We start from the raw sequence: 25,949 nt of genomic DNA on the forward strand, positions 1-25,949 counted from the left end.
AGTGAAAGACAGAACCACACTCTTAAAATAAGATTAAATTAAACTTTAAACATACAATTTGTAAACTGGAACAGGATTAGTGAGAGAGTTTACTGAGGTACCACTAATGATGGAAGTCATTTCATTGTGTCTAAGCAGAAGTATGAATTTCCTGTAAGAAGTTTTTAAATTGACAGGATCTGGTCTAATTTGTTTGTGGGTTGGTGTTACCGTTTTCCTTAAAATGGTATCCCTTATACATTAGTATTTACTATACATAAGAGAGCTTGGACACTTTGATAAGAGAATGTCAATGCATAAACATCAAAGATTTGTGAGTATTTAATATATTAGATATCTGTTTTTCTTACTAGATCAAATGAAATTGTTCATTTATGTGCTGAGCTTGTGGCTAGCTACTTCAAAACTTTAAAGATCTTGAATTGGTGCAATATTTTGGTTACAGCACTGCAAGGCTTGGCATCAGTAAACGATAGCGTGGGAAGAGGAACTTTCCGAAAAAGTAAACATTCATTTTAAATAATTAGAAACTTTGTATTGTATTTTAAAAGTATAATGTGTAAGATAACTGAAGGAAGCAAAAAATTTAGAATTTCCTTCAAAAATTATGTATGTAATTGGAAATCAGGTGAACTGAGTTTAGAAGCTGAATGTTCAGTCAAACTGACTGTGACTAATAAACAAAACCAATAATAATATTAGACAAATATATTCTCTACAAAAATAAAACTTGCAATAAAACAATAAGGAAGTAGTTTTCTTAGTGGTCTCTAAGTGCCCTATCACACTTCAGCGTTTGCATCATGCTAGCAATCACCAGATCACAAAATTGTGATTATTAGTTGTTTCAATGAAAGACTTAAATATTTGCAAACATTTTTAAATGTAAGCAAATTATAAATGTAGCTGGTACATGAATAAGTCTTTGTGTACTTTTATTCTTGACTTAGTTGATCTGTCTAATGCAAAACATTTCTCACAGATAAAATATGGAAAAATGTGGAGTATCTGTCTACTAAATAAATTTGATTTAAAAAAATGTACTAACTGGTCCTATTTACCTTTTAAGTTCAACAGGTTCTTGGCCATCTGTTGCTGGTAATACTGATTTTCATTCCTCTTGACATCGTACCTGCTATAGTCAGTTCAAATTAACCTGAGATGATGCATAAGGAATAAAAAATATCTCTGCATTTCAGCTACTGATGTTCCTGAGGAGGGAACACAATATCATATCATCAGATACCTGAATTCACCTAGATACTCGATCTTGTCTGTGCTGCAAGGGCAGTATTCTGTTTCTATGACACTGAAGATTTAATAACTGACTCAAGATAGGAGGGGTTGGCAGACCTTTATTTTGAATCTAAACATACTATTATGAATGTATTTATTAGTATTTTGTCATCTAATGATCAGTATGCAAGTTTACAAAGAGAGGGGGTGGCTGTGGTTTACTGTGACAAATAGCAGTGACATGTTGATTATTCTGTGAGTCCTGTGAAGAAGCTTATCAATACCAGTAAAACTCATGAAGTGTTTCTTTCTGTTAGATTGGCTGACACTGTGTTGATGTGTGACAGAGAGCTGATGTCATCCAAGATGCAGTACAGCATCTGCCACATCCACAAACTCATCACCCATGGGTGATATGTAATTTATTATGTTAATTTATGTAGCTGCTACTAATCAATCAGCAGTTTCTCAGCAGTCCAGCAAACAAAAATAAATGTGTGCTTGTATGTAGATTCTCGTCTTTGTACATTAAACCTACATTTAAGTAGTTCAATATGTAAATGTCAAGATTCTATTCAAAATTCTTCATCAACTGTTTTATGCAGTGGTGTTGAAAGAACAATTTCTATGTGTAGTAGCTGCATTTATCCTTTTTTCTCTCTACTTGTCTTTGCCACTAACCAAACTTCTTAAAAGTTATTTATCATCTAAATACAGAATGAAGCCTGATATATAACATGGGAAGTGAGATCATACCTAATGCTGTGGGAGTGAAAACAGCGGTTAAAACTAGACAAACAATTGTAGCAGCAGTCATCAACATAGCATCTTAATGAATTTCTCCTTTGTGTTTTTGCTTGAAGTTTTGGTGGGACTTTGGGGGGATTCGTTAGAAAGAATTCCTGAATTATCTTCAAGAATGCTAACAATCTCTCACTGTGGATGGAAACAAAATCTAGCCCTCTAGTTTTCTCTGTATTTTCTTTCATACAATACGAAAACAAATCTAATATATATGTATGTATATATATCAGCAGAAGAATAAAACAAGATTGCATTATTATTACAGGAAGAATTTTCTATCTCTAAAAACAAGTTTGCTTTAGAAGCAAAGAATAATACAGCCTCGTAGCAGACTTTTAAGGATAAAGCAAAAGCACTTTTCATTCCAATAATCAGAAAACTCTGGTGACCTGACTCCCAACATATCCAAAAAATGTCCACAGGTGATCAAATTCACACTGGAAAAATGACTGCAGGCATGGAATTTGAGATAATCTGCTTTTCTTAGTTGTTTTTTGTCAAACACCTATTAGTGGAAGTTTGGTAATACCCTCAAGAACAGACCTTTGAATTCACTTTAAAACTTCCTTTGTTGTTTTTGTACTTACTTTTAGAGTTGATTCCTAAAATTCCCCTCTACAAATAAAATCTGTGAAGTAAACTTTTTTGGGCATTCTCAGAAAATAAGGGTAAAAAAAATTGTATTCTAACTTGTCTGGTTCAAAAAATTATGAAGAGTAATAAAGACGCTCTTGATCTGTAAACATGTTATGCCAGTTAACTTCTAAGATAAGCTTCATTTGATGTTGAATAAACTGAAAAAATGATGACTATGGACTTTCAAGACATCCTACTGATGTCAATGATGTTTGTGTGTGTTTGTTTGTTTTTGTTTTTACAACAAAAGGTTGTTCCAAATGAGATCATTGCTTACATTGTTTTCATACACAAATACCAATGGAATTAAATTTTCAGGATTTGAGGTGTCACTAACTGACTGAGAAACAAAGATGCAACTGAATGAACCTGCTTAAAGGTCACCATCACCAAATTCCACTGTACACTAACAATCAAGAATTATCATTACATTGCTAAGACTCTCCTTCTTCTGAAAATCTATCTAGAATGAGGAGTCACAGGCATTAAATCATGAAAATCTAAGAAGTGAAGTTCCTACTCAAATGAGCTAAAATCTTCTCTTACCTTGTTATTTTCACACTTTTAATTTTCTGTTCTCCACCAAAAGGAAGAAAAGAGCAGAAAACTTTATTGTTTCTTGCAGTTCTGCTGACTTACTTCTCTTTCCCCAGTGTTTTTCCAGGGGTCTGATAAAAGGAATAGGCTAAAGGGAGAGGTGGGCATGATAAATTTTGGGGGAAGGCAATTGTGATAGGAAGGAGATCACCAACTTCATTGCACCAACTTTCATTCTGAGGCGTCAGAGCAAGGAAGGAAAATTATTTATAATTTGTCGTGAGCAGTTCAGCTTATCAGGAGAAAATGCATGCTTTGGACAAAGAATATGTTATTTGTTGCAATAATCTTAGAAGATTTACTCAGCTTGAGCATAAATAACTGATCTGTGGGGCACTGGTATAAATATTTGAAAGCGCAATGGTTGACTCCAGCCTCTTCCCATAATTTAGATAAAAAGATCTAAATTCTGCAGCTTGGCAAGTTCCTAGACTTCCAGGAAATCTTAGTTCAATTATTGCTGAATTCATTTAACCATTCTTTCTGCTGAGGGCATGACAGGTCTGTAAATACTAATTTTTCTGGATCTATTCATTATGGGTTCCTACAGGCTTAGCAAAGGAGTCACAAGTATCACAAATCGTTGTATAAAGGGTTATGAGGGCATTAGTAAAATGACATAGGAATATGGGAATGAAAGAGCAAAGAAAAAGAGCCAAGCTGTCAAGTATTAGTCTTCCAAAACATCCTTTTGAAGAAAGGTGAAATAGAAAAGAATTGCATTTTTGGACTAATGTATCTTATCATTTCTGATACAATGATTTCAAAATCTTAATAAACCAAAACTTTTTTTTTTGTTTGTTTTTTGTGGAGAAATGTCAGTAGTAGTTTTAATTTTAAAATTCATTGATCATCTTCTCAAGGTATTGTACAATGTTAGCTTTTTTAGCCTTCCTAACTCAGTATAAAACAAATGATCTAATTTAACGAGTTTAAAAGCTTTTAGAAAGAAGAAATAACAGTATTGGTTCTGTTTTCAGAGTATTACAAAACAGTTGTTAAGCTACAAAACCATGCTACAAAATAACCTAGAATTTGTGGAGCCTACCTTTCTCCTGTGGGATGGCACAATAAAATATGTTTCAATATTATGTTTCTTCAAGAAAATATTCCTTTCATGGCCATATCCTGGTTCTACCTCATAGTCCCCATTTAGGCAGTCTAGGGTGGTCTTCGTAATATGAACTTTCCTGGAGAGAAAAATAGGTCATTGTTCTTTAAAGAAATGATATGTCACTAGTTGCTACTGTGCAAAACATCATAATAGGCTGTGTATCTTTGGCAACATAAATGATAGAAGTGTTTATATCAAAATGGTGTCTGTAATCTCTCAAGAGATTTTCAGACTTGTAGATCTGCAGAAAGTGGAAGTCTGCACATCATCTTTCATATTGTGTTGTTTCCGTCATTGTTTATTTCACTGCCTGCTGTGAAAAACACTCCAAACTTTTAATGTGCATAAAGGATCAATTTCTTGTTCTTCTCATCCTGATTCCCTTTACAGTTCTGATTTCTACTTTTTTTTTTCCTACCATTTTTTTTAATTACTTGCAGATTTCTCATCCACTTTATTTGGGAAGCAAAGCCATTTTGACACCATATCCAAAAAACTATCTTCACATTTTCTCCTGAAAAATCTTTAATATTTGAAATGACTTCCTACAAGATATCTAGATATCTGAAAAACTGTTACTTATTTTATCTTTAAATATATTCTTTCTTTCTTTTTGTTTGTTTTTTTTTTTTTAACTGTGAAGCCCCAAGGTAAGGAATATTGCCAAAACTGTCTCAGAGAGACATATGTCACAACAGGAATTTATTTAGACACAAAAATGAAGAGTTTCAGTTGTCCTCCTTTCAGAGTATCATAATCTGGTAAAAATCTAACAAAGAGTGGAAGATTCTAGTCCAAATGCAAGTTGCATACATGTGCTTACAGATACACACTGATGCACTGTGTCCACTGGGTCCAAGTCTGCTCAAGGAATACTTACAATTACAAGACACCCCATGGAATGGCTGCAGGTTTATGTACTACCGTATCATTTGCAGACACACAATGGATATCTGAACATGTAAGGAGATATTTTCTTTTGATAGCAGACAACTAGTATTGAAAATCTGTCCTTGTAAACAGAGTAAGGAACATACTTACACCCTCCTGTCCTTCATGTGTACAAATACAAAGGCAAAAAATTCCTGGAATGTTTAGGGAGCTTTACTTTTATAACTTGAAATGATTATGAAAGACTGGCACTCTTACTTTCCTAGTACATTTTTTTTTCTTTTATTTATATATCGAGGTTTCTAAAATGGAGTTTGGAAAGTACTTATTTATTAGGAGAATCTTTTCCCCTTCTTCTCAGAATTTTACTTCTAATCCAATCTATTGCTAATAAAAACCTCAAGATCATTTGCACAGTTCCACAGGAGACAATGCAGTGATTGCTCCTCCTGTACAGGACTCTTAACTCTTCTTATCTTACACTGTGATACAAAGAAGGAAATAAATTCTTCACCCATACTGGTCTCTGATTCTTTTTCTATAGGTCTTTCTCAGACTTACCCAGGCAATCCTCCAGCTTCCATAACATTTGCTAAAGTAACATCATTTGACCAGACATCGTATTGCCATTTTCGGAGACCTAGGACCCCACAAAGTACCCTTCCTGTGTGTAATCCAACTCTCATGTTGAGATCAACCTCTGTGGCTTCTGCAACGGATCTGGAATATATGGCATCATAATATAAGTCTTCAGACAATGACATTACTCTTAATTTTCTTTCTCACTATTTTCCCTTAATAAATATATGCATGATCCAATGACTTTATTAAAAGGACAGAAATATGATGAAGCTACTCAATCAGTGCAAGAAACAGTAGAAGAGTGATAATAAACATTATTTCCAAAGCTGTTGCAAGAGTGGCACAGAAATCACCTTTAACACTGGACTTCAACCCATAAATTAAATCTAAACCTCAGAGATTTTCATTATATACATGGAAAAGGAGAAATTAATTGAAGTCATTATTAAAAGCATTTTGATTTTCATGCCACTGTAAGGAAGGATTCTTCGTTAAGTACATTCTCAACCTACAATGACTTGAAACTAATAATCATGCACAGTTCATGAAGAGATAATGCTGTGCATAAATCTTTGCATATTGTCCTGTTAGAAAGGCATGTGGAATTTCACATTTAAGTTGCAGTCCAAAACCAGACATAATGAGAAAATAAAAAAGGTATCTAATTAGGTATGTAATATTTAATTTTCTGAAGGTATCTAAATTTAAACTTTCCAAGGCCTTTAATGGGAGAGGACCTTAAACTCACATTCTGGCTCTAATTTATCCTTGCCTTTCATTAATCAGTATATTTTTTAAGAGATCTTCAGGACACAAGAGATGGAGATCTCTAGAACTTTGCAGCTATTCCAGGAGTATCTATCATATTTTTTTCTGTATAGCTGTACTTTAAAATATATAATTAATTGAAAGGGCACATGCAGAATAGGCCAGGATGTGAGGTGAACAACACAATACCCTTGGCATCAATTTAAGTAAGGAGATCTGCAGCCTTGAATTGCTGCAGAACTACATGCCATGTTATCCTCACTAATGCGGGTAACTATAGAAATCTATTGTCCCCACAGGAAATTTAGTCCTGCCTAGATTTTCAGTCATATTTAATGCAACAGCAGAGAGAGACTTATGCACAGCTTTCTAATAGATATTTCCTTAAAAAGTATTTCCTTGCCCTATTTCTACCTTCTGAAAGTTAACCTTTCATTATATAGTATCTGTTCCCAGGCAAACCTTAAATGCAACTCCAAGGAGTCATTGTTACACTGCTTTCTGTATGCACTGTGTGCTTGACAAAATCCTGAGGAAAAGAAAGGAGATAATGACACAAGCCAACTAATGATAACTTTCTGTCTTCACCTGTGCATGTGCATTGTGCAATTAACAGAGTGAGTTTATACCAAGACCATAGCATTCAGCCTGCAAGCCAAATCATTTCAGGATTACGGCTTGCTCACTTAAGTGTGTTCACCTGGTTAACAAAAGGAGTACATAATTCACCAGCATACATACAAATGTGTGAGTTTCCCTATTTGCAAATTAACATTAAAAAAACTTGTCATTTAAAGCAATGTATAAAATCTCATGCTAGATGTACATAAAAAGACAGTGAAGTTCACTACTCCAGTTGCTCTCTACCTCTCTTTGCTCCAGCTTGCAGATGCTTGTAGAAATGTGAATATTAGAACAAAATAAATAAAAAGATGAGAAGAAAAATACAACACAGATGATCGTATTTCTTGCTAAAAAACCTAGACTACATCAATGAACCATAAAGCAGACTCTGAAAACATTTTGTTTTGAACAAAATATTTCCCAAGTGTAAAATCTAAATCTTGAAAACATTTCTCTTGTTTCTTTTTCTCCAGAAACTACAGTATGTTTCAGGGGAGCTTTCACCATTAAATTTGAGTCTGAAAAGAAGTCTTTTGAGTAGATTATTCAAATTTTTAATTTGCTTTACGTCTATCCTGCTTTTTAGGCAGTGTAAAGAATAAGTTTCAAATATAAAATCAGAGCAGTACTACAATCATATTTCCAAACAGCGTCAAATTTTGTGTACTAAAATGTCACAAAAGCACACACTAATGATGTGTTTTAAATTATAAATATGTCTCTGAAAAAATATCAGTACTTCATAGACAAGCTGTGAACAGAAAAAGTAAAAGAATTTCTTTAACTAAGTTATTCACTACAACTTAATCTCTTCTAGGTTTGGAAAAATTATACTCAAAGGCTTTCTGTACGTTAACATAAAATTAGGCCCAGAAACAAATAGAAAGAAACATTTTCTTTTTAATCTGTAAGCATATAGAATTCATATATATGACTTAAAAAAGGATAACCTCTACTCTGATGTTTCCTACAAATTCTTTAAGTTCTAGTTCTCTATTTAGCTACAAATATTTCATGTGCTGCTACAAATGGTCAGTAAAATTCCTCTGTACCATAAATTCATTTCTCCAGATCCATGCTGAATTTGAAGCAACAGAAGGAAAAAAAAAAAATAGAAGCCCTGTATCCCACTTCCTTTAAATTATTTAGATATTTATTTATTTTAGGCCCAAAGATATCTCCATAGAAATAGATGTTTGCTAATTAAAGGAAAAGACAAGATTGTTTGTTGAGTTACACACATCTGATTTTTATTTATGCACAGTTCTAAAATAACAATGCCCTTTAAATACAAGGAATTTTGCTAATCTTCCTGAAAATGTCGCGATCAGTTCTATTTCAACATCATTACGAATTGCCTATTTCTTTGATATCAGTGACAATTTTTTTTTCTTTTTTGTGAATTATCTCCAGATTTGAACAATTTGAACTAATTTGCTAGTTATGCTACAAAAACCACGCTGAAGGGAACACTGTTAAAATTAACATTCTCATAGAAAGTACAAACCAAACAAAAAACACACCACTGGGCAGATTTATATTACCTTACATACCCATCTTTGGAAGGCAGACAAGTGAAAGCATTGAAATAAAATTACAAATACCAAGAAAAGAAGAATTTGACCCTAAAAATTGGTCAGCTCTTGGCCTAGCATAAAGCTAACAGGATGTTTGCCCTTGTTTTTGTGAAACTAATGCATCAGTTTGGTTCAATGGAGGTGGCTGCCGTTCTCAGTGATTTCTAAAGGTGTTCATCAGAAATTTTTAATGCAATATTACTCTTCCTGTGCTTCATACTTGACAATAATTGTTCACAAATGTACATATTGACAAAAAGTGATGACATGAATAAGGTAACTGTGAAGCAATGGACATTTTCCTCTGGTAGGAGAGGGCTTATAGAAGTCTGGTAAAGAGATAGGATCATTCTTTATTGAGTTGAATGTCTAATCACAACTCTATACATTCCATGTGAAAATTTGCAAATAATGTATTTAGGTAAACTGAAAATGGAGTTGTAAATACACCTAAAAAAAAAGATTTTTTTTTTAAATCTTGAAACTTCTCAAATTTATTTATCAAAACAGAGCTGCATATTTTTCACTGTTCACAGAACTGTGTTTAGACACTGTACCAAAATGCATGAAATTATTTGCTATAGCTTGAGCTTGCCACAATTTAAGTTTCATTTTAATACTGTTATTGTCTGAAATATAGCATAGATAAGGTGACTTTCACACTGAAAATGTGTGTTTAACTCATTTAAATGAGCAGTCAAATCCACCATAAATCTGATAATTTCTGGTGCACATTTTATTTCTGATCCCACAAAGGATTTGATCCCACTTTGCAAATCACAAAGTCATTTTAGCATCTTACCCCCACTTAGCCAATTTCCTTCTAAAAAGTAAATTCAGTCTCTTGGACTTAATGAAATTCACAGCCTCTAAGACAATTTGCATGACACTATATATTTTTACAGCTTTTGCACATAAATTTTCTTGATGCTTGATGCAGCAATAGTTCATCAAATGTGAGTTACCAGTAGTAATTGCATCACTGTCTATTAATTTTATAATTCCATCTTTTTTAACAGCCATCTCAGGGCACCATCAGTAGCTATACCAGATATGTTGACAAAAGTTAAAGAAAATTGTTTTATTGTACTTTTTTTTTTTTTTTACTGCTTCATACAAATCAAGAGACTTTGTCGTGTCTTTCAGTGTCACCAAAGAAGGCATTTTTTCAGTGACATTATATTTGTTGTACCTCTAATGAAAATGGCAAACTGAACTGTATCTATAGCATCAGTACTTTCATCTATAGCCACAGCATAGAATTGGAAATTAACAGCTTTACAATCCAAAGTTCTTTCAATATGTGTTTCTGTTTCTTCAGTTCACCTGGCTATAGTCTGGTGAGACAAACACATTTTAGAAAAATATGTTTTATTTCTTATTAGGACATACTACATCTGTCACACTTTCCATACACTGCTTAACAAACTCACCATCAGGAAACGGTTTTGATTTTTTTTGCAATCAGATTTGCTATCATGTAACTACCTTTCATAACAGAGTCCATTTGAGTTTTAACTTTTTAAAAAATGTTTTGCTGAGGTGATAGACTTCTCATAGTTCCACTACTTTGTTTTTACAAAACATACAATGATCAGAGGGCTAGAGGATCTCCCATATGGGGAAAAGCTGAGAAAACTGGAATGCTCCAGGCTGGAGAAGAGAGGACTCTACAGGGACCCTTACAGTATCCTTCCAGTACCTGAAGGGGTCCTACAGGGAAGCTGGGAAGGGACTTTCAACAAGTGAATGTAGTTACAGGAGGAGGGGAACTAGCTTTCAACTGGAATTTAGACTAGATATTATAAAGAAATTCCTTATCATGGAATCTTAGAAACATAGAATATCTTGGGTTGGAAAGGACTTCAAGGATTATCAGCTTCTAACTTCCCTACCACAGGCAGAGTTGCTAGCTGCTAGGTCAGATTGCCCAGCATCCCATCCATCTGGCCTTGAAAACCTCCTGAAGTGAGGCATCCACAATCTCTCTGGGCACCTGAGAGAAAAAAAAAACTTACCCCTAAATCTCCCCCTTTTAGTTTAAAACCATTCCCTCTTGTCCTGCCACTATCTACCTTTGTAAAAATAAGTTCCCTTTAATTACTGGAAGGCCACAGAGAAGTTTCCCTTCAGCCTTCGCTTTCAGAAGCTGAACAATCCCAGTTCCTTCAGCCTTTCTTCACTGCAGAGGTGATCCAGACCTTGGATCATCTTCATGGCCCTCCTCTGGACCCTCTTCAATAGCTCCATATCTTTTCTGTACTGGGGAGCCCCGACCTATATGTGGTACTCCAGATGGGGCCTCATGAAGGCAGAGTAGAGAGGGACAATCACCTCCCTGTCCCTGCTGGCCACCCTTCTTCTGATAAAGCTCAGGATATCGTTGGCCTTCCTGGCTGCAAGCACACACTGCTGACTCAAGCTCTTCATCAAACAGAGTCCCTATGTTCTTCTCAGCTTCTCTCACGGATTTCTTCCAGTTTGTATATGTATCTGAGATTACCTCAAACTAAATGTGAAATGTTGCATGTTGCTTTGTTGCCCTCTGAATGTTATCCCTTCCTTCTGCTGTATTAATTACACTACTCATCTTGGTGCCATCAGCAAACTTGCTGAGAGTGCACTCAATCCCATCATCTATGCCGTTGGTAAATACGTTAAAGAGTACTGGACCCAAGACAGATTCCTGGAAGACACCTCTCATTACTGACCTCCACTTCAATATAGAGCCATTGATCACAAGCCTCCAGCCATGAACTTCCAACCAATTCCTTATCCACCATATATTCCACCCAGATCTCTCCAATTTAGAGATAAGGATGTGGTAGGAGACCAAGTCAAAGGTCTTGCATAAGTCCAGATAGATGACATCAATTGCCTTCCCTTTGTCCACAAATACCATCACTCTATTATAAAAGGCCACTAGATTGGTCAAGCATGACCTTCCCTTGGTGAAGCCATGCTGGCTGTCTTGGATCACCCACTTGTCCCTCATGTGCCTTAACATGTCTTCCAGGACAAGCTCTTCCATGATCTTCCCTGACAAAGAGGTGAGGCTCACCAGCCTGTAGTTCTTCAGGTCCTCCTTCCTCACTTTCTTGTAAAAGTGAGTAATATTTCCTTTTCTCCAATCCCCAGGGACTTTGCTTTGACAGCCACAACTTTTCAAATATGATAGAGAGTGGCTCAGCAACCACATCAGCCAGCTTTCTTAGGACCCTGGGAAGCATGTCATTTGGCCTCATGGAATTCTACACATTCAGTCTCATGAGTCTCAAACTTTTTTGGCCCTTAAAGTGGGGAGTTTGCTCACCCAGTTCCCACCTAGAGGTTTAGGGAAGTAAGAATCCTGGCTGATAGTGAAGACTGAGGTGAAGAATTCATTGAGTACCTCCATATCTGTTGTAACTTTTACTGTGACGGGGATGGGACACTGGAACAGACTGCACAGAGAGGTTATGGATACCCCCTTCCTGGAGGCGTCAAGGCCAGGTTGGATGGGGCTTTGAGCAACCTGCTCTAGTAGGAGGTATCCCTGCCTACAGCAGAGGGACTGGAACCAAATCATCTTAAAGGTCCTTTCCAAATCAAACCATTCTATGATTCCTTGATACACATCAAGTTCAGCAACATTTCTGCATGTGTCTTTTCAAATTGTAATTTTTGAAAACTGACATAATTTCCCTGAAAATTAAGCAGTGTCACATCTGTCAGTACTGCAGTCTGCCTTCCCTGTGTCCCAGGGCCAGGCCATGCCACTTAGCAGGACAAAGATGCTGCTATGATGACATGGCAAAAGGGGGTGCAGGCCAGATTACATGATGCTCATGAGTGGGACAATCCTGGGTTAAACTGAAGTATTCATGACCAGTTGCTGTGATCTACAGACGTACTTCTACTGCACCATGCTACTTGTTAATTAAACAGTTATCATCTGGTAAACAGTGCGATTCCCTCAGTTAGTATTAAAACTGCCTACCAGTAAGATGTCAAGGGAATGAATAGTGTGAAAATGTACCACTCATATAATGATACAAATGATTACAAGATCCCATTACCTTTTTAATAAGTTTATGAATGTTAAACTCAATACCTGTACCAGTCCCTAATCTGGTATTTATCCAGTTCACCCAGATTCCTTCCTTGTTTCTATTTGGAAACATTAGAGTTCATTTCTTGCCCTGTGGATTTATTGAGTACATTTAAACAAATTCTACATTTCATCTTCAAAAAGGGTGTATTTTTTTGATTGAGCTAAATGATTACTTAATGTGATTTATATAAATTGAGGATCTGCGCTGTAAGGAAAGGGAAACTCCTATTAAGTAAGTTTAAATTTTCCCCACTTCACACTAACTTAAAACAGAACTCAAGTCATTATCTAGAGGAAAGGAGAAAGAGTGGATAAACAGGTAAAACTTCTTCACATAGCAATTAGCTAATATATATCTATTTAGAAAATAAATGTCTTAGTTTCATCTGGGGTTGAATTACTTCTTGTAGAGTGACTGGTATTACACTGTGGTTTTGGTTGCAAGGGAAAAACAATAACACACTGATGCTTATAGTTGCTGCTAAGCAGTGTTGGTCAGAACCAAGACCATTCTCAGCAAAGGGCTTGAGGAGTAGAGAAGGAACAGATTTAGGACAGCTGACTTAAATTGGCTAAAGGGTTATTCTATAACATATAACATCTTGGGAAAGGAGTTTTGAAGGGGGAGGGAGTTCATCACTCTCTCTTTTGCTGCTTACATGCCAAGCTGCGCATCAGACAAGGGGGAGAAAGCAAGCAATTGCTTGTGCATCAGTTTTTATATACAATTTATATACTTGTTATAGATAAATATATATATATACACACACACATATATATACATGTTTGTAGTCACAACTATTATCCTTTTATCTTAGTAGATAGTTCAGTCTCAACCCATGAGTTCTGTTACATTGGTTCTTTTTTGATTCTTTCCCCCATCCCACAGGAAAGAGTGGGAGAGGACAGGGAGCCAACAACAGTGTGGTACTCAGCCATGTATCAGGTTAAAACACAACAGTATAATACTGTAGCAAATAGGATGCAATCTTCAAATGTAGCAAACCGTAAGGTGAATATTTGGCCTAAGTTACTTTTCAAAACCAATGTGAGGATATCATCTGGCACACTGGAGATGATTAAAGAATATAGCCATTTAAATTATATTACTAACAATAGCTGACAGTCCAAGTTCACTTGATGAAAACAACATTACTTGTATGCAACACTTGACTCACATTTAAATACTGCTGTGATGACCTATGTGACTTTAAAGTAGAACTAATAGCTGGCTTGTACTGAGGCAATGACACAAACACATGGACAGCACAAGCTCCTTTGGAATAGAAAGTGTCTGCTTTGTTTACTTGTTTGATTGTTTGCAACCCATGAGATGCAGTTTCATTCCAACTGTACCATCATAAACTCTACACTTCTCTTTTTTATCTGCTCAGCATATTTTCTGCACAAAATAATCTGGGCAAGCCATCCTCTGGCTTCTGTGTTTATGAAGCAGTGACAAATTTTTTCCAAAAATAGAGCCTGCTTTTTCAGCTTTGATGCCCTTTGTCCACTTGACTTACCTACATGCTACTGTCAGAAAGAGTCTTTTCTCCTGGTGTAGAAAAAATTGGCTTCATCCTCTCTGAAACTTTTTGACAGATACTTGATATTTGTACTTTGATCTTCCAGGCTGAATGGTCTGAGAGGAATCTTCCCTTTTTAATTCAACTCTTTTTTCAAATTTTACATTATCATGAGAGCAGCCATATTAAAGGAAACCTATTTTGTTTCTAATAATGATCATACTGAAAATTAAAAAAAAGGAAAATTCAGAAAGCTGTACCATTATTTGTATGCATGAAAGACAACATAACTAATGAAATTAATGATAAATACTAGGCTTAAAAGATGTTTAAAAGATGATGAGCAGCTGCTGTTGCTTTCCATGAATTAAAAAAAAACAAACAAAAGAAAAAACAACACAAAAAATCCTTGAAAATGTGTAGAAGGCTTATTCTAAAGCCCAATGCTTACTTATAAATATAAGATGAAAGAAGCCATGTATGCATAATATGGAGATTCAGGATCTCTTATTTCAGTATTTCTCTATGCACTGAGTTGTTATGTATAACGTCAGTTTTGTTTATAGAGAATTAGAGTGTCTAACAGTGATTCTTCCAGGATCACATATTATCATGGATTACAAAGTGTTTTATCAGTTTTACAATATTTACCAAGACAATGTGAGTTAATATTGAATGAGAGGGAGAATATGGATTTATTTACCAAATCTTTGAGTTTTTAATAAATTACCATTACAATAAAAAACACATGGTTTTGGATTAATCTGGTAATGGGAATCAGCCTTCTTTTGTTTTAAGTTCCTCTCTCCTATTTTTAATCCTTCAAAATCCTCTACAAATGAATCCAGGTTCAATTAAATGTTTAAGGCTGATATGCAAGAACAGAAGCATGTAGTGAAGCTTTGTTTTGAACAGCTATTACTTCCACAGAGTCAAACCAACTGTTGAGAAAGAGATTCAGTGAACTCAGTGAGCTGATCATGATACAATCCTCTACAAAACCAAGACTTTGCACAAATAAGCATGATCTAGATTTAGAAAAGCATCTGCTTTATGTGTTTACCTGTATATATGTGCATACGCATGCTCACATACAAATGAATGGCATAGAAAATATGTGACACTCATAAGAAATAGTAAAGAAGATAGAATGTTCCAAATGTTAGGCATGGGAATTTTTAAGAAAGTGGCTTTTAAGTCTCTCTCTCATTGACCAAATCTCACAATTTCCTACTCCAATTACCTGAGGAATAATGAATAATCATATGTTTTATTAAAATAACTAGATATGGAATTTACTGGGAAGAAGGAAATATTTCTTGGTGGTCTGATATGCAAAGACCTAAACATGACTTTAAAATTCTGCTTAGAAATTAAAAATATTAGTAGAAGTCAATAATAAAGAGACTAATGAAAGAATTTGTTAAATAGCTTTGGAGTGCTATTCTGTGATATGACATGAAACAAAGAAAGAAACATACTGCAGTACCATACAGGTTTATTATACTTTGTTTCATATAACACAAGAGTACCTGAGGAGTAACTGCTATTTAAAATATACAATCTGAATTCATAAATGCTATGTTTGTTCTATAAGATTCTATATTGCTGTATTTAGTAGTTTAATGTGTATTTAAATTCAGCTTACTCTGTGGTTTATTCACTTTCACAGTGAATGCAGGTTTTCTTTTGGTGCAGCCCTAAAAATTTGGGATTAAAGTGAGCAGGAGAACCCTGAGTCCAAACCATATTCCCAGCAGCCAGGAAAAAAAAAAAAAGAATGACAGGTACTCCTAACAGTGACCACTTTCCAATACAGAACAATATAAGGCCCTGATGTGACATACTTTTGCAGTAAGAAACATACATAACATACCAGAACAGCAAGCTTATCCCAAGAGTAACAGTAAAAGCACTGTGCTGACTAGTATTTATTTATATACAGAATATGAGAGTTCATTCTTCTACACTCTCTACAAAACACATGCACAGATACACAGAGCAAGACAGTAGTGAAGAAATCTCTACTACTCCTCTCCCAAGCAATGAAATAGATCTCCAGCTCTTGCTAAAAGCTCATTCACAGTTCTCTCACATTCACTTTATTCATCTTGACAAAATGTTGATCAAAGTGCAGTGCTCAAGCATTAAAAAAAAATCCTTATCTGCAAAGATTCACATTACATTTTTTAAAAGCAGACAAAATTTAAATGAAAGGTTTGAACATAAGATACAGAAAGGAGAAATCAGCAAACTATCATTTTAGGAATGCAAGCACATGCAAACACATTCAAACTGCATACAGCAGGACTAGCTTTAATTTTTTGCATACTGGTGAGTGAAATGAACAGTATAAAAACAAGAACTCAGATTCTTTTATTTACAGTGAATTGAGCAATTGAGGTATTTCATAATTTCCCATGATCTTTCAAATCCCTAATCAGTACACGTGTTTCTACATACTCATGCTTGCATACATTTTCCCTGACAGTGAGGAAACAGAATCAAAAATTTGGGTTAACAATCAGGCTTTGTAAAACAAAGAAAACTGTTGTTTGAAAGCAACAGGATACATTTTTAGGTGGACAGTGCTATCAGACACTACTGTTCTCTGAAAACATCTGTTCTGAACACAACATGAAAGCTGTTACAGCACTCTTGTCTACCTTTACCATGTGCAATACTTACGTGATAGTGTCAATCATATCCAGTCCCATTTCAACACAGCAATGAGCATGATCTGTTTTGGGTTGGGTTAAGCCTGATACACAGTAGTAACAGTCGCCTAGGATTTTTATTCTTCTGCAGTGATTTTCCTTTAATAAAAACAGAATAGGAAAAGTTTTACTGCTCACATTATTAGTTAAATATTTACAGGAGAAAGTTTCCAGTAACACATAATCATTCTGAGAATCCTTTTGCGTTCACAGGAACCAACTGAGTTCATGAAATCTGGGTTCCCTGTACAGAACAGCTGACATACAAACATCTATCTATCAACATAGGCTGCTCTAAAAGTAATGCCTTCTTATTTCCTCAGAAACTATAACAGATACAGAGAGCACAATAACACTATAAACCAGATTCTCAGCTACAAAACACTATTTTTCAACAGTCTCCATCATTAGCTATGCGTTTTCACCAGCTGTGAATAAGAGTCCACAGCTACACTCATAAAAAATCCGCACTAGTGTAGGTCACCACTGTCACAGTGGCCGCTGCTGAAATACATTGCCCACCACCTCACTGTGCTGACACCCTTTATTTGGTTTCTATAAATATTCAACAAGCATCATTAGTGGGTGACATGTTTTCCACATGAAGGAATTACACACCTTTGTTTCATTTGCATTTCCATGCTGGATGGACTACCTCACTTTTGCACAAAGTTTAATAGAACTTAATAGCTATTAATTTTGGCAGGAAATTTCAACCTATACTGCCATACCATCAATAACTGTCTCTGACACTGCGAGCAAACATAAAATAGAAAGCATTACTTTCAAGGTGAGCCTCACTTATCTATACATATATTTTGGAGATAAGACTCCTGTTGTTCAATGCAACACATTACAGTTCTGAATAATTTTTTTTCCTTATTGTGTTAGGTCAACATTAGTTCAACATTTGCAGTGTGACTTCATTTCTGTATTAATCCAAACCTAATACTGGTAGCCAAGGAACTAGTTGATATCAGAAAAATTTTGTATTCCAAGACAATGCATTTATCTGCAAAAGAACACACATTTGTCCATTACCAATACATAAATCACAACTTAAAATATAGCATGATTGGTGTATTATATGACACAGATCAGAAAAGACAGCCATTTTGTCTTATCATTTAATTTATCTCCTGCTTGAATATAATGCAAGTTGTGCAATCATATTCCTGACTAAATCACTTCCATTTTGAAAAAAAGTAATGATGGAATGTGAGAATTCTGAGCAGAAAGTTCAATCCTGAATAGAGAGCATAAAAATGTGCTTTTAACAAAGCAGTATCTTTGACTAATAAGCTACAAAGAAACATCAGCTGGTGACAGTACATCTCACAGACTATGCCAACTTCTAACCATTTAGTTTACTGTAGCAAAAAAGTATAGGAATTAAGGCAATCCAATTTACACTACTGGGACTATGAAGATAAGTCATCTGCAGAAGCAGCTTGTGTGAATGTGATGAGAGAGGGTAAAAGAAACTGACCTTCCCTCCCTCTTTTTACAAGGAAGACTTGTTTTCAGCAGCAGAAAAAGGAAAAAAAGGAAAGATGATGTCTTTAAACTGGAAAAAATGGCCTACTTTGGGTACACTTAAGTAGCACAAAAGCCTTTCTTAGAGAGACCACTTAATTTCTTCTGCGTGAATGTGAGCACAATTATTCCAGAAGCATTAGCACTAGCACCTTAGAGTACTCCTGCAGCCTATAGCCACAAAATGTCTCACCACTTTTACATGGCATATTTTGAGATCCTTGACTAAATGGTAATATATAAGTAGAAACTATTGATTAAAAAAATATATGGAAACCTCAAAATCCATTCAAACACAGGCTTTCCAACTCAAGGCTTTTTGACAGAAACCACTGTTTTTTGTAGAAAACACAAAATTATACTGTTCAAATAAGCCATTTTTAAAAACATTATGTGCAAATCTTGAATGAGTAGAAGATACTCAGTAATTAAGGCAATCCAAAATAATTTGCTTTGTGCCACAATTCACAAATCTCCATAAAACTCTTCATCTTCAAATTCATTATGCACAGTCTGCGGAGAGACAATGACTATTTGACCCAATGGAAAGATATTCAGAAAAGTCATTATCCAACCCAGATAACTGAAATATGCATTTTCTAATTGATCAGTGTTCTCTCTGTTTCAGTGTTTATGTCAAAATGGCTCATTTCAAATTGCTTGGCTTTGAGAACTATTGTGATATAGACCAATACCTCATGTTTAAATGACGTTGCTCTAAAATTAATGCCTCTTACTTATTTCCATGGAAGCTTCAACAGTATTCAATATTCTACACAATGTTTGATAGATCAAATTCTCAGCTACAAAACTATTTTTCAGCATAGCCACCACCATTAGCTATGTGTTTTTTTCAGCAATGAACAAAAGCTTGCAATCTTTACGAGGAGTTTTATGCAAATTAACAAAACAAATCCATTTCCTCTTTGTTTTGTTTCCTCAGCAACTTCCAAGCCCTTGTCTCAACAATATTTTGCACATTTGTGACAGTGATGCATTCAAATGTGATAGTTATAAATTCTAGTCACAGATGATACACACAATGCCTGATTAGAAACAGCTGATATTTTACTTTTATGCACATTATAAAAAGCTCAAGAGACTACTAGGACACAGCTTGCCCACTTGTAGTCCATTCCCAAGAGATTCCTAAGGAGTTCTTCAGAATTCCTTTGGGTGCTATTGCCAGCCATACAGTTGGTCAGAGTGAAGTGGAAGCCCAGCTTAGGAAGCAAAGGATCCTTTGAAATTTCTAAGATCTTTCTTCACACTCTTAGATAAGCACTTTATACAGCCCTCCATTATCAATCACATATAAATAGAAGAGGAGGAGCCTTCTGATTCAAAGAACTCTAGGTTTTGTTGTAGTTGATTTTTTTAATACATTTTTTCAAAATGAGTGAAGACTACCAGCTTAGAATGAAAAACTGTAAACTCCATGTCCTTGTACTATACAAGTCAAATTTTGTATCATGTTCTGAAGATGAGGTTTTCTAATAGAACTTACTGTTTGAAATTAACAAGGGCTGTTTAAAAGTTATAAAGTTTAAGGAGGAGTGAGACTTTTCCCAGCATATACCAAGATGTTCTCACTAACAGGGCTAGTGTATTGGATAACTCTATCCAAGTAAATGATTGTTTGTTAAATAAATAGAGCCAAAATAAAGTATCAGTCAAGGATCTAAACTCAGTGCATAACTTTATGGGGGAAAAACAACAAGAAGCAAGCAACAGTAAAATATATTGCCCTATTTCCTAAAGAAAAACAAACAAAAACAAACAAACAAACAAACAAAAAACCAGTTTGCTCAGTATTTTCTGAACATTTTGAAAAGAAGTCTTGGGTATAGACTTTGCACCAAAAAATAAATCTTTGATGGCTCAGTTTCTCACTAGAGGAAGTAATGACTACAGGGGGATATTTGTGAACTATGAGAGTAGAAGAAAGAATATTCATAATTTTTTTGGATGTTTCATGTCTCCCTATGTCTGCCAGGACCCTGGTCCTCTAGATTTGGGTGAAATGAATGGATTCCATCCCACTATAACAGTGAAAAAATTTGAGACCTCTCCATGAAACTGAATGCATGTAAGTCAATGGGACTGGATGAAATGGATCCCAGGGTTCCAAGAGAGATGGTTGATGTGGTTGCCAAGCCGCTCTCCATCATATCTAAAAAATCATGGCTGCCAGGTGAAATTCCTAGTGACTGGAAAAAAGGGAAACACTTCTCCCATTTTTAAGAAAGGGAGAAAGTATGACCAATAGGCTTGTGAGCTTCACCTCTGTGCCTGGGAAGATGATGGAGCAGATCCTCCTGGTTGCCATATTAAGGCACACACAAGGTGATGAGGTGACCCGAGACAGCCAGCATGGTTTCACGAAGGGCAGATCTTGCCTGATCAATCTGGTGGCCTTCTCTGATGAAGTGACGGCATCAGTGGACAGGGGAAGGGCAATGGATGTCATCTTCCTGTACTTCTATAAAGCTTTTGACACGGTTCTTTACCACATCCTTCTCCCAGAGTTGGAGAGGTATGGATTAGAAGGATGGACTGTCCCATCGATTGTATGGAAACTGTTGAATCACAGCCTGAACCACTGACTGATCACCTGAGGTGAATGTTCAGTCAGCCACAGGAGCACAGGTGAAGGCAATTCACCTGTGTGACCGGAAGTGGTGGAGTCTGGCTCCACCTCTCCCAGATCCCATTTAAGGGCTGACCACCACTAGGGAAGGATCTGTACCCTGTGGAGTTCCAGGCAAACCTTGACCTTTGGTTACAGGTGAGCCCTTCCTAATTTATTGGGTGTCTTCATACCATCTGGATAGTCTGTACAACCATCCATCTTGATTATACTGTTTGGGTATTATTCATTTTCGGTCATCACCCTACAGGGTGCTATTCATTTGGTTATTGGCCTTATATCACCCTACAATGGATTAAGAACTGGTTGGCTGGTCACAGCAAAAGGTTTATGATCAATGGTTCCATGTCTGGGTGGAGGCCAGTCACAAATGGTATCCTCCAAGTGTTGGTCTTGGGACCAGTGCTCTTCAACATCTTGATTAATGACATAGACAATGTATGGAGTGCACCCTCAGCAAGTTTGCAGATGACACCAAGCTAAGCAGCACAGCTGATACACTGGTGTGAAGAGTAGCCATCCAGAGAGATCTGGAAAGGCTAGATAAGTGGGACCACATGAACTTGATGAGGTTCGACAAGGCCAAGTACAAGGTGTTGCACTTGGGCCAGGGCAATCCCAGTTATTTATACAGGCTGGGGAAGAACTCCTGGAGAACAGCCATGCAAAGAAGGATTGGGGTCCTGGTGGATGAGAAGCTGGACATCAGACAGCAGTGTACACTTGCAGCCCAGAGAGCCAACTATACCCTGGGATGCATTAAAAAATGGGTGGCCAGCAGGGAGAGTGAGGTGATTGTTCCCCTCTTCTCGGCTCTTGTGGGGCCCCATCTGGAGTAGTACATCCAGGCCTGGGGCTCCCAGCACAAGAAAGATGCAGAGCGCTTAAAATGAGTCCAGAGGAGACCCACTAAAATGATCACAGGGCTGAAGCACCTCTCCTATGAGGAAAGGTTGAGGGAACTGGGCTTATTTAGCTTGGAGAAGAGAAGGCTCTGAGGAAGTCTCATTGTGGCCTTCCAGTACTTGAAAGGGGCGTGTAAACAGAATGGGGAACAATTGTTTACATGGGTTGATTGTTGTAGTAGGCATGGCTGGGACATCGAGATGTTACCTGACAGGACCTCCCCTGCTCTGAGATTGATTAATGACACATGCTTAGGGGCACAGACGATGATAGATATATGTATATAAGAAGCTGCTGTGCCTTATTAAATGCCATTTTGCCATTTTCTACATAACCATATTGGTGTCTGTGATACCAGTGGCCCTAGCGTGCGGAGATCGCTAGTCCCCGGCAGTCTGATCTTCCAGAACAGTGACAACAGTTGATAGCGATAGGATAAGGATTAGGAATCCTTATAGGATAGGAATGGTTTTAAACTCTGACAGAGGATGCTGGGAGGAAGTTTTTCACTCAGCAGGCAGTGATGCACTGGAACATATTGCCTAGAGATGTTGTGGATGTCCCATCCCTGGAGGCATTCAATGAAAGGCTGGATATAGCTCTGGACAGCCTGATATAGTGGCTGGCCACTCTGCCCATGGCAGAGGGGTTGAAGCTAGATGATCTTTGAGGTCTTCTTCAACCCAGGCCATTCTATTATTCATTGTTGCCAAGAGCTTCCTCACTGCAACCAGGCAGTATCAGTGAAGAGTAAGAAGGGCCCATGGTTGCTCTCCATTACAGATATATTAATAAGAATTATAAAATGTCTTGAGATGGAAAGACCCTTGAAGATCATTGAGTTTCAACCCCTGTGCCACAGGCAGGGATGCTGCCAACCAGATTAGGTTGCTGAGAACCCCATCCAACAAGGCCTTGAACTCCTCCAGTGAAGGGACATCCACAACATCTTGAGGCAACTTGTAGTGCCTCTTCACTCTCTGAGTGAAACACCTCATCCTAACATCTATTCTAAATCTCCCTTCTTCCAATTTAAAACTATTCTCCCTTGTCCTGTCACTATCAGCCAGTCTCTCTCACAATTATAAGCTTCTATAAAGTACTAGAAAGAAGCAATGAGGCCTTCCCAGATCTTTCTCCAGGCTGAACAAGCCCAGCTCTCTCAGCCTTTCTTTGTGGAATAGGTGTTCCAACCTTCTGATCATCTCTGTAGACCTACTTTGGATCTGATCCAAAAGGTCCGAGTCTTTCTACTGCAGAGGGTCCTTGGCTTGCATGCAGTAATTCAGATGGGACCTCACAGGGGCAGAAAAAATGAGAACAATGATCTCTCATCCTCCTGGCCACCTCTTTTGATTTAGCCCAGGATACAGTTGGTCTTCCAGACTGCATTTGCAAACTATTGGCTCATATTTACTTTTTCACCCATGAGAATCCTCAAGTACCTTTCTGTTTGACTGCTCTAAAAGAGTTTTTTTCCTCCCCTCAGTCTGGACTCATGCCTGGGAATGACCTTGCCTAGATGCCATGTTTTCCATTTGGATATCATTAGGTTCACAAGCTTCTGAAGCTTGCACAGGTCCCTTTGATTGGCATCCTTTCTGCTGTATGAACAGCACCACTTAGCTTAGTGCCAGCAAGTTTTCTGATGTGTGCACTTGATCCCATTGCCTATACAGCTGATAGAGATGCTAAAGGTCACTGGTCCCAAGACCATTCCCTGAGGGACACAACTCCTCCCTGGCTTCCACCTGAATGTTGGAACATTGACTGCTATGCTCTGGTTGTGGACAGCAAACCAATTCCTTATTCATTGAATAGTTCACCCTTGAAGTCCAGATCCCTCCAATCTAGAAGATAAGGATGTGGTGTGGGATCATATCACAGGCCTCACAGAAGTCTGCTTAGATGTCATTGGTTAGTCTTCCCTTGTTGACTGATGCAGTCATTCCATCATAACATCACCAGATTCGTCAGGTATGACTTGTACTTGGTTCAGGCAAGGTCATTCAACTGACCAAGATTAATATCCATGAGGAAAGAAGCTATCCCAGATGACACATTTTTTTCCTCTTTTTTTTTTCTTATTCCTCCTATGTTTTTGACTTCATTCTAGGAATATTAGTTGTGTTGTGCCCCGTTCCAAAGGCTTCCTCTAAGAAGCCTGCCATACTCAGAGTGGAAACACTTGTATTAGTGAGGGAAATGGGGTCAAATTTTCAGTTCATATTAATCAGCATCTTTTGTTACTGGTATTCCACATCACAACATAATGTAGTGCATTAGGAGTTAATGCTCCACTTCCATGGATATCAATGGATTGTTCCAGTTATACCTGTCTCAGAAGAGAACAACATAGCCCAGAAGACTTTGCATTGCATTTTTCCATTTTCTGCTCAGAGGGAAAGATAAAAATCTTTCACGTGTCATAAGATACGTGCTCTTTCCCTTTTGGATTGACCCAGCAGCAGGTGCTCTTTAGCCTCTTGCCTTCAGTGTTAATGTAAAGCCTTCAGTTTTCAGACGCTCTCTTTCACTGTATTTAATTTATTAGCTTCAATTCCAATTATATTGTATTATATTGTGTTATTTTGCATTCTGATATCTAATTTAGTAAATTAACTTTCCTCTTCAGGTTGCTGCCACTGTTACTTTTTTCTTTCTTCCCCTTCCCTGGGGCGTGGGTCCATGGGTTCCCCTGCCCCATTAGTCATAGAACTGGGCCACACCAGCCCATAAACCGCTGACAAACCACAATCTCTAGAATTCCCTGAAGACATGCAACAACAGTAAAATACAATATTTATCTGTCTGTGCAAGTCTAGAACTTCATTCCGAAGATGTCAGTAAGACATACGAAGACTTGAAGAAAGGCATGATAGAAGTAACTACTGTAGCATATTTTCAGTATATATATATTTAGTAGGTACAGCATATTTAACATAGCACTTTATACTAGTTTGCTATTAATCTTAATAGATCACTCGCTTAGTAATTTTTTGAATTGCTCCAGAAACTAACAGAAATCTACATAGTTAATCTAAAATTAGTTTTGAATTTTTTATTTACAGATGTGGATAAAAATAGTAAAGAAATTTGCGGAAAATATTTTCTAAAATATCACCTAAAACTGGAGTTGAGATTATATTCAATTTTACTATATTTTTTCTGGAACAGAAGTGGTAAAAACAATATTTTAGGAAACACTGTACACATATATTTATTCATATATATGCATGTATACATGCATAGACATGGTTTGCAAACTCACACTCTTGCAAGCATAAACATATTCATTAATACAAATTTGAAAATTCATCCAGTGAACCAATAGTGTACTAATCAGCCTGACAGTAGCATTGGTCCAGAAGTCAGGTTTGATGCCTTTCTTTTGAGAAATTTGAACACAGCCTAACAGAAGATATTTGAGAGTTGATACCTGTTGCCTTCATTGCTAGTCTACTCCTTTCATTATGCAGATGCATGGTCAATGACGCTGTTCCAAATGCCTTTGAAAGTGCATGTACAGTGTTATGCCATTAAAGTAATGGGTAAGGACAAGTAATCCTCCTTCAAGGTCTTAGAAGGACAGGCAGCAAATTGGATGAAGTTAGTCAGATTACTTTACAGTGCAACTGAGCAATATAGTAAGTTAAAGTTCTGCAAACTGTATGAATGAGAGATCTTAAAGA

General features: G+C 36.7%; 2 protein-coding genes across 2 annotated transcripts in view; one reads left to right on the forward strand and one right to left on the reverse strand.

The window, feature by feature from the left end:
* The window catches only part of IGFBP3 (insulin like growth factor binding protein 3), a 188,599-nt gene that overhangs the window by 122,304 nt on the left and 40,346 nt on the right, over positions 1-25,949 (forward strand). The window lies entirely within an intron of this gene.
* The window catches only part of ADCY1 (adenylate cyclase 1), a 185,625-nt gene that overhangs the window by 50,323 nt on the left and 109,353 nt on the right, over positions 1-25,949 (reverse strand). Inside the window, exons 5-7 of the mRNA XM_065753079.1 lie at positions 17,137-17,264; positions 5,840-5,998; positions 4,322-4,463 (exon numbers count right to left, since the gene is read on the reverse strand). Coding sequence (XP_065609151.1) covers positions 4,322-4,463; positions 5,840-5,998; positions 17,137-17,264 — 429 coding nt within the window. The remainder of the gene's footprint in view (positions 1-4,321; positions 4,464-5,839; positions 5,999-17,136; positions 17,265-25,949) is intronic.

The sequence above is a fragment of the Cyrtonyx montezumae genome, unplaced genomic scaffold (genome assembly GCF_038088225.1).
Source record: "Cyrtonyx montezumae isolate F1298 unplaced genomic scaffold, pur_monq_1.0 scaffold_8, whole genome shotgun sequence".
NCBI classification, from domain to species: Eukaryota; Metazoa; Chordata; class Aves; order Galliformes; family Odontophoridae; genus Cyrtonyx; species Cyrtonyx montezumae.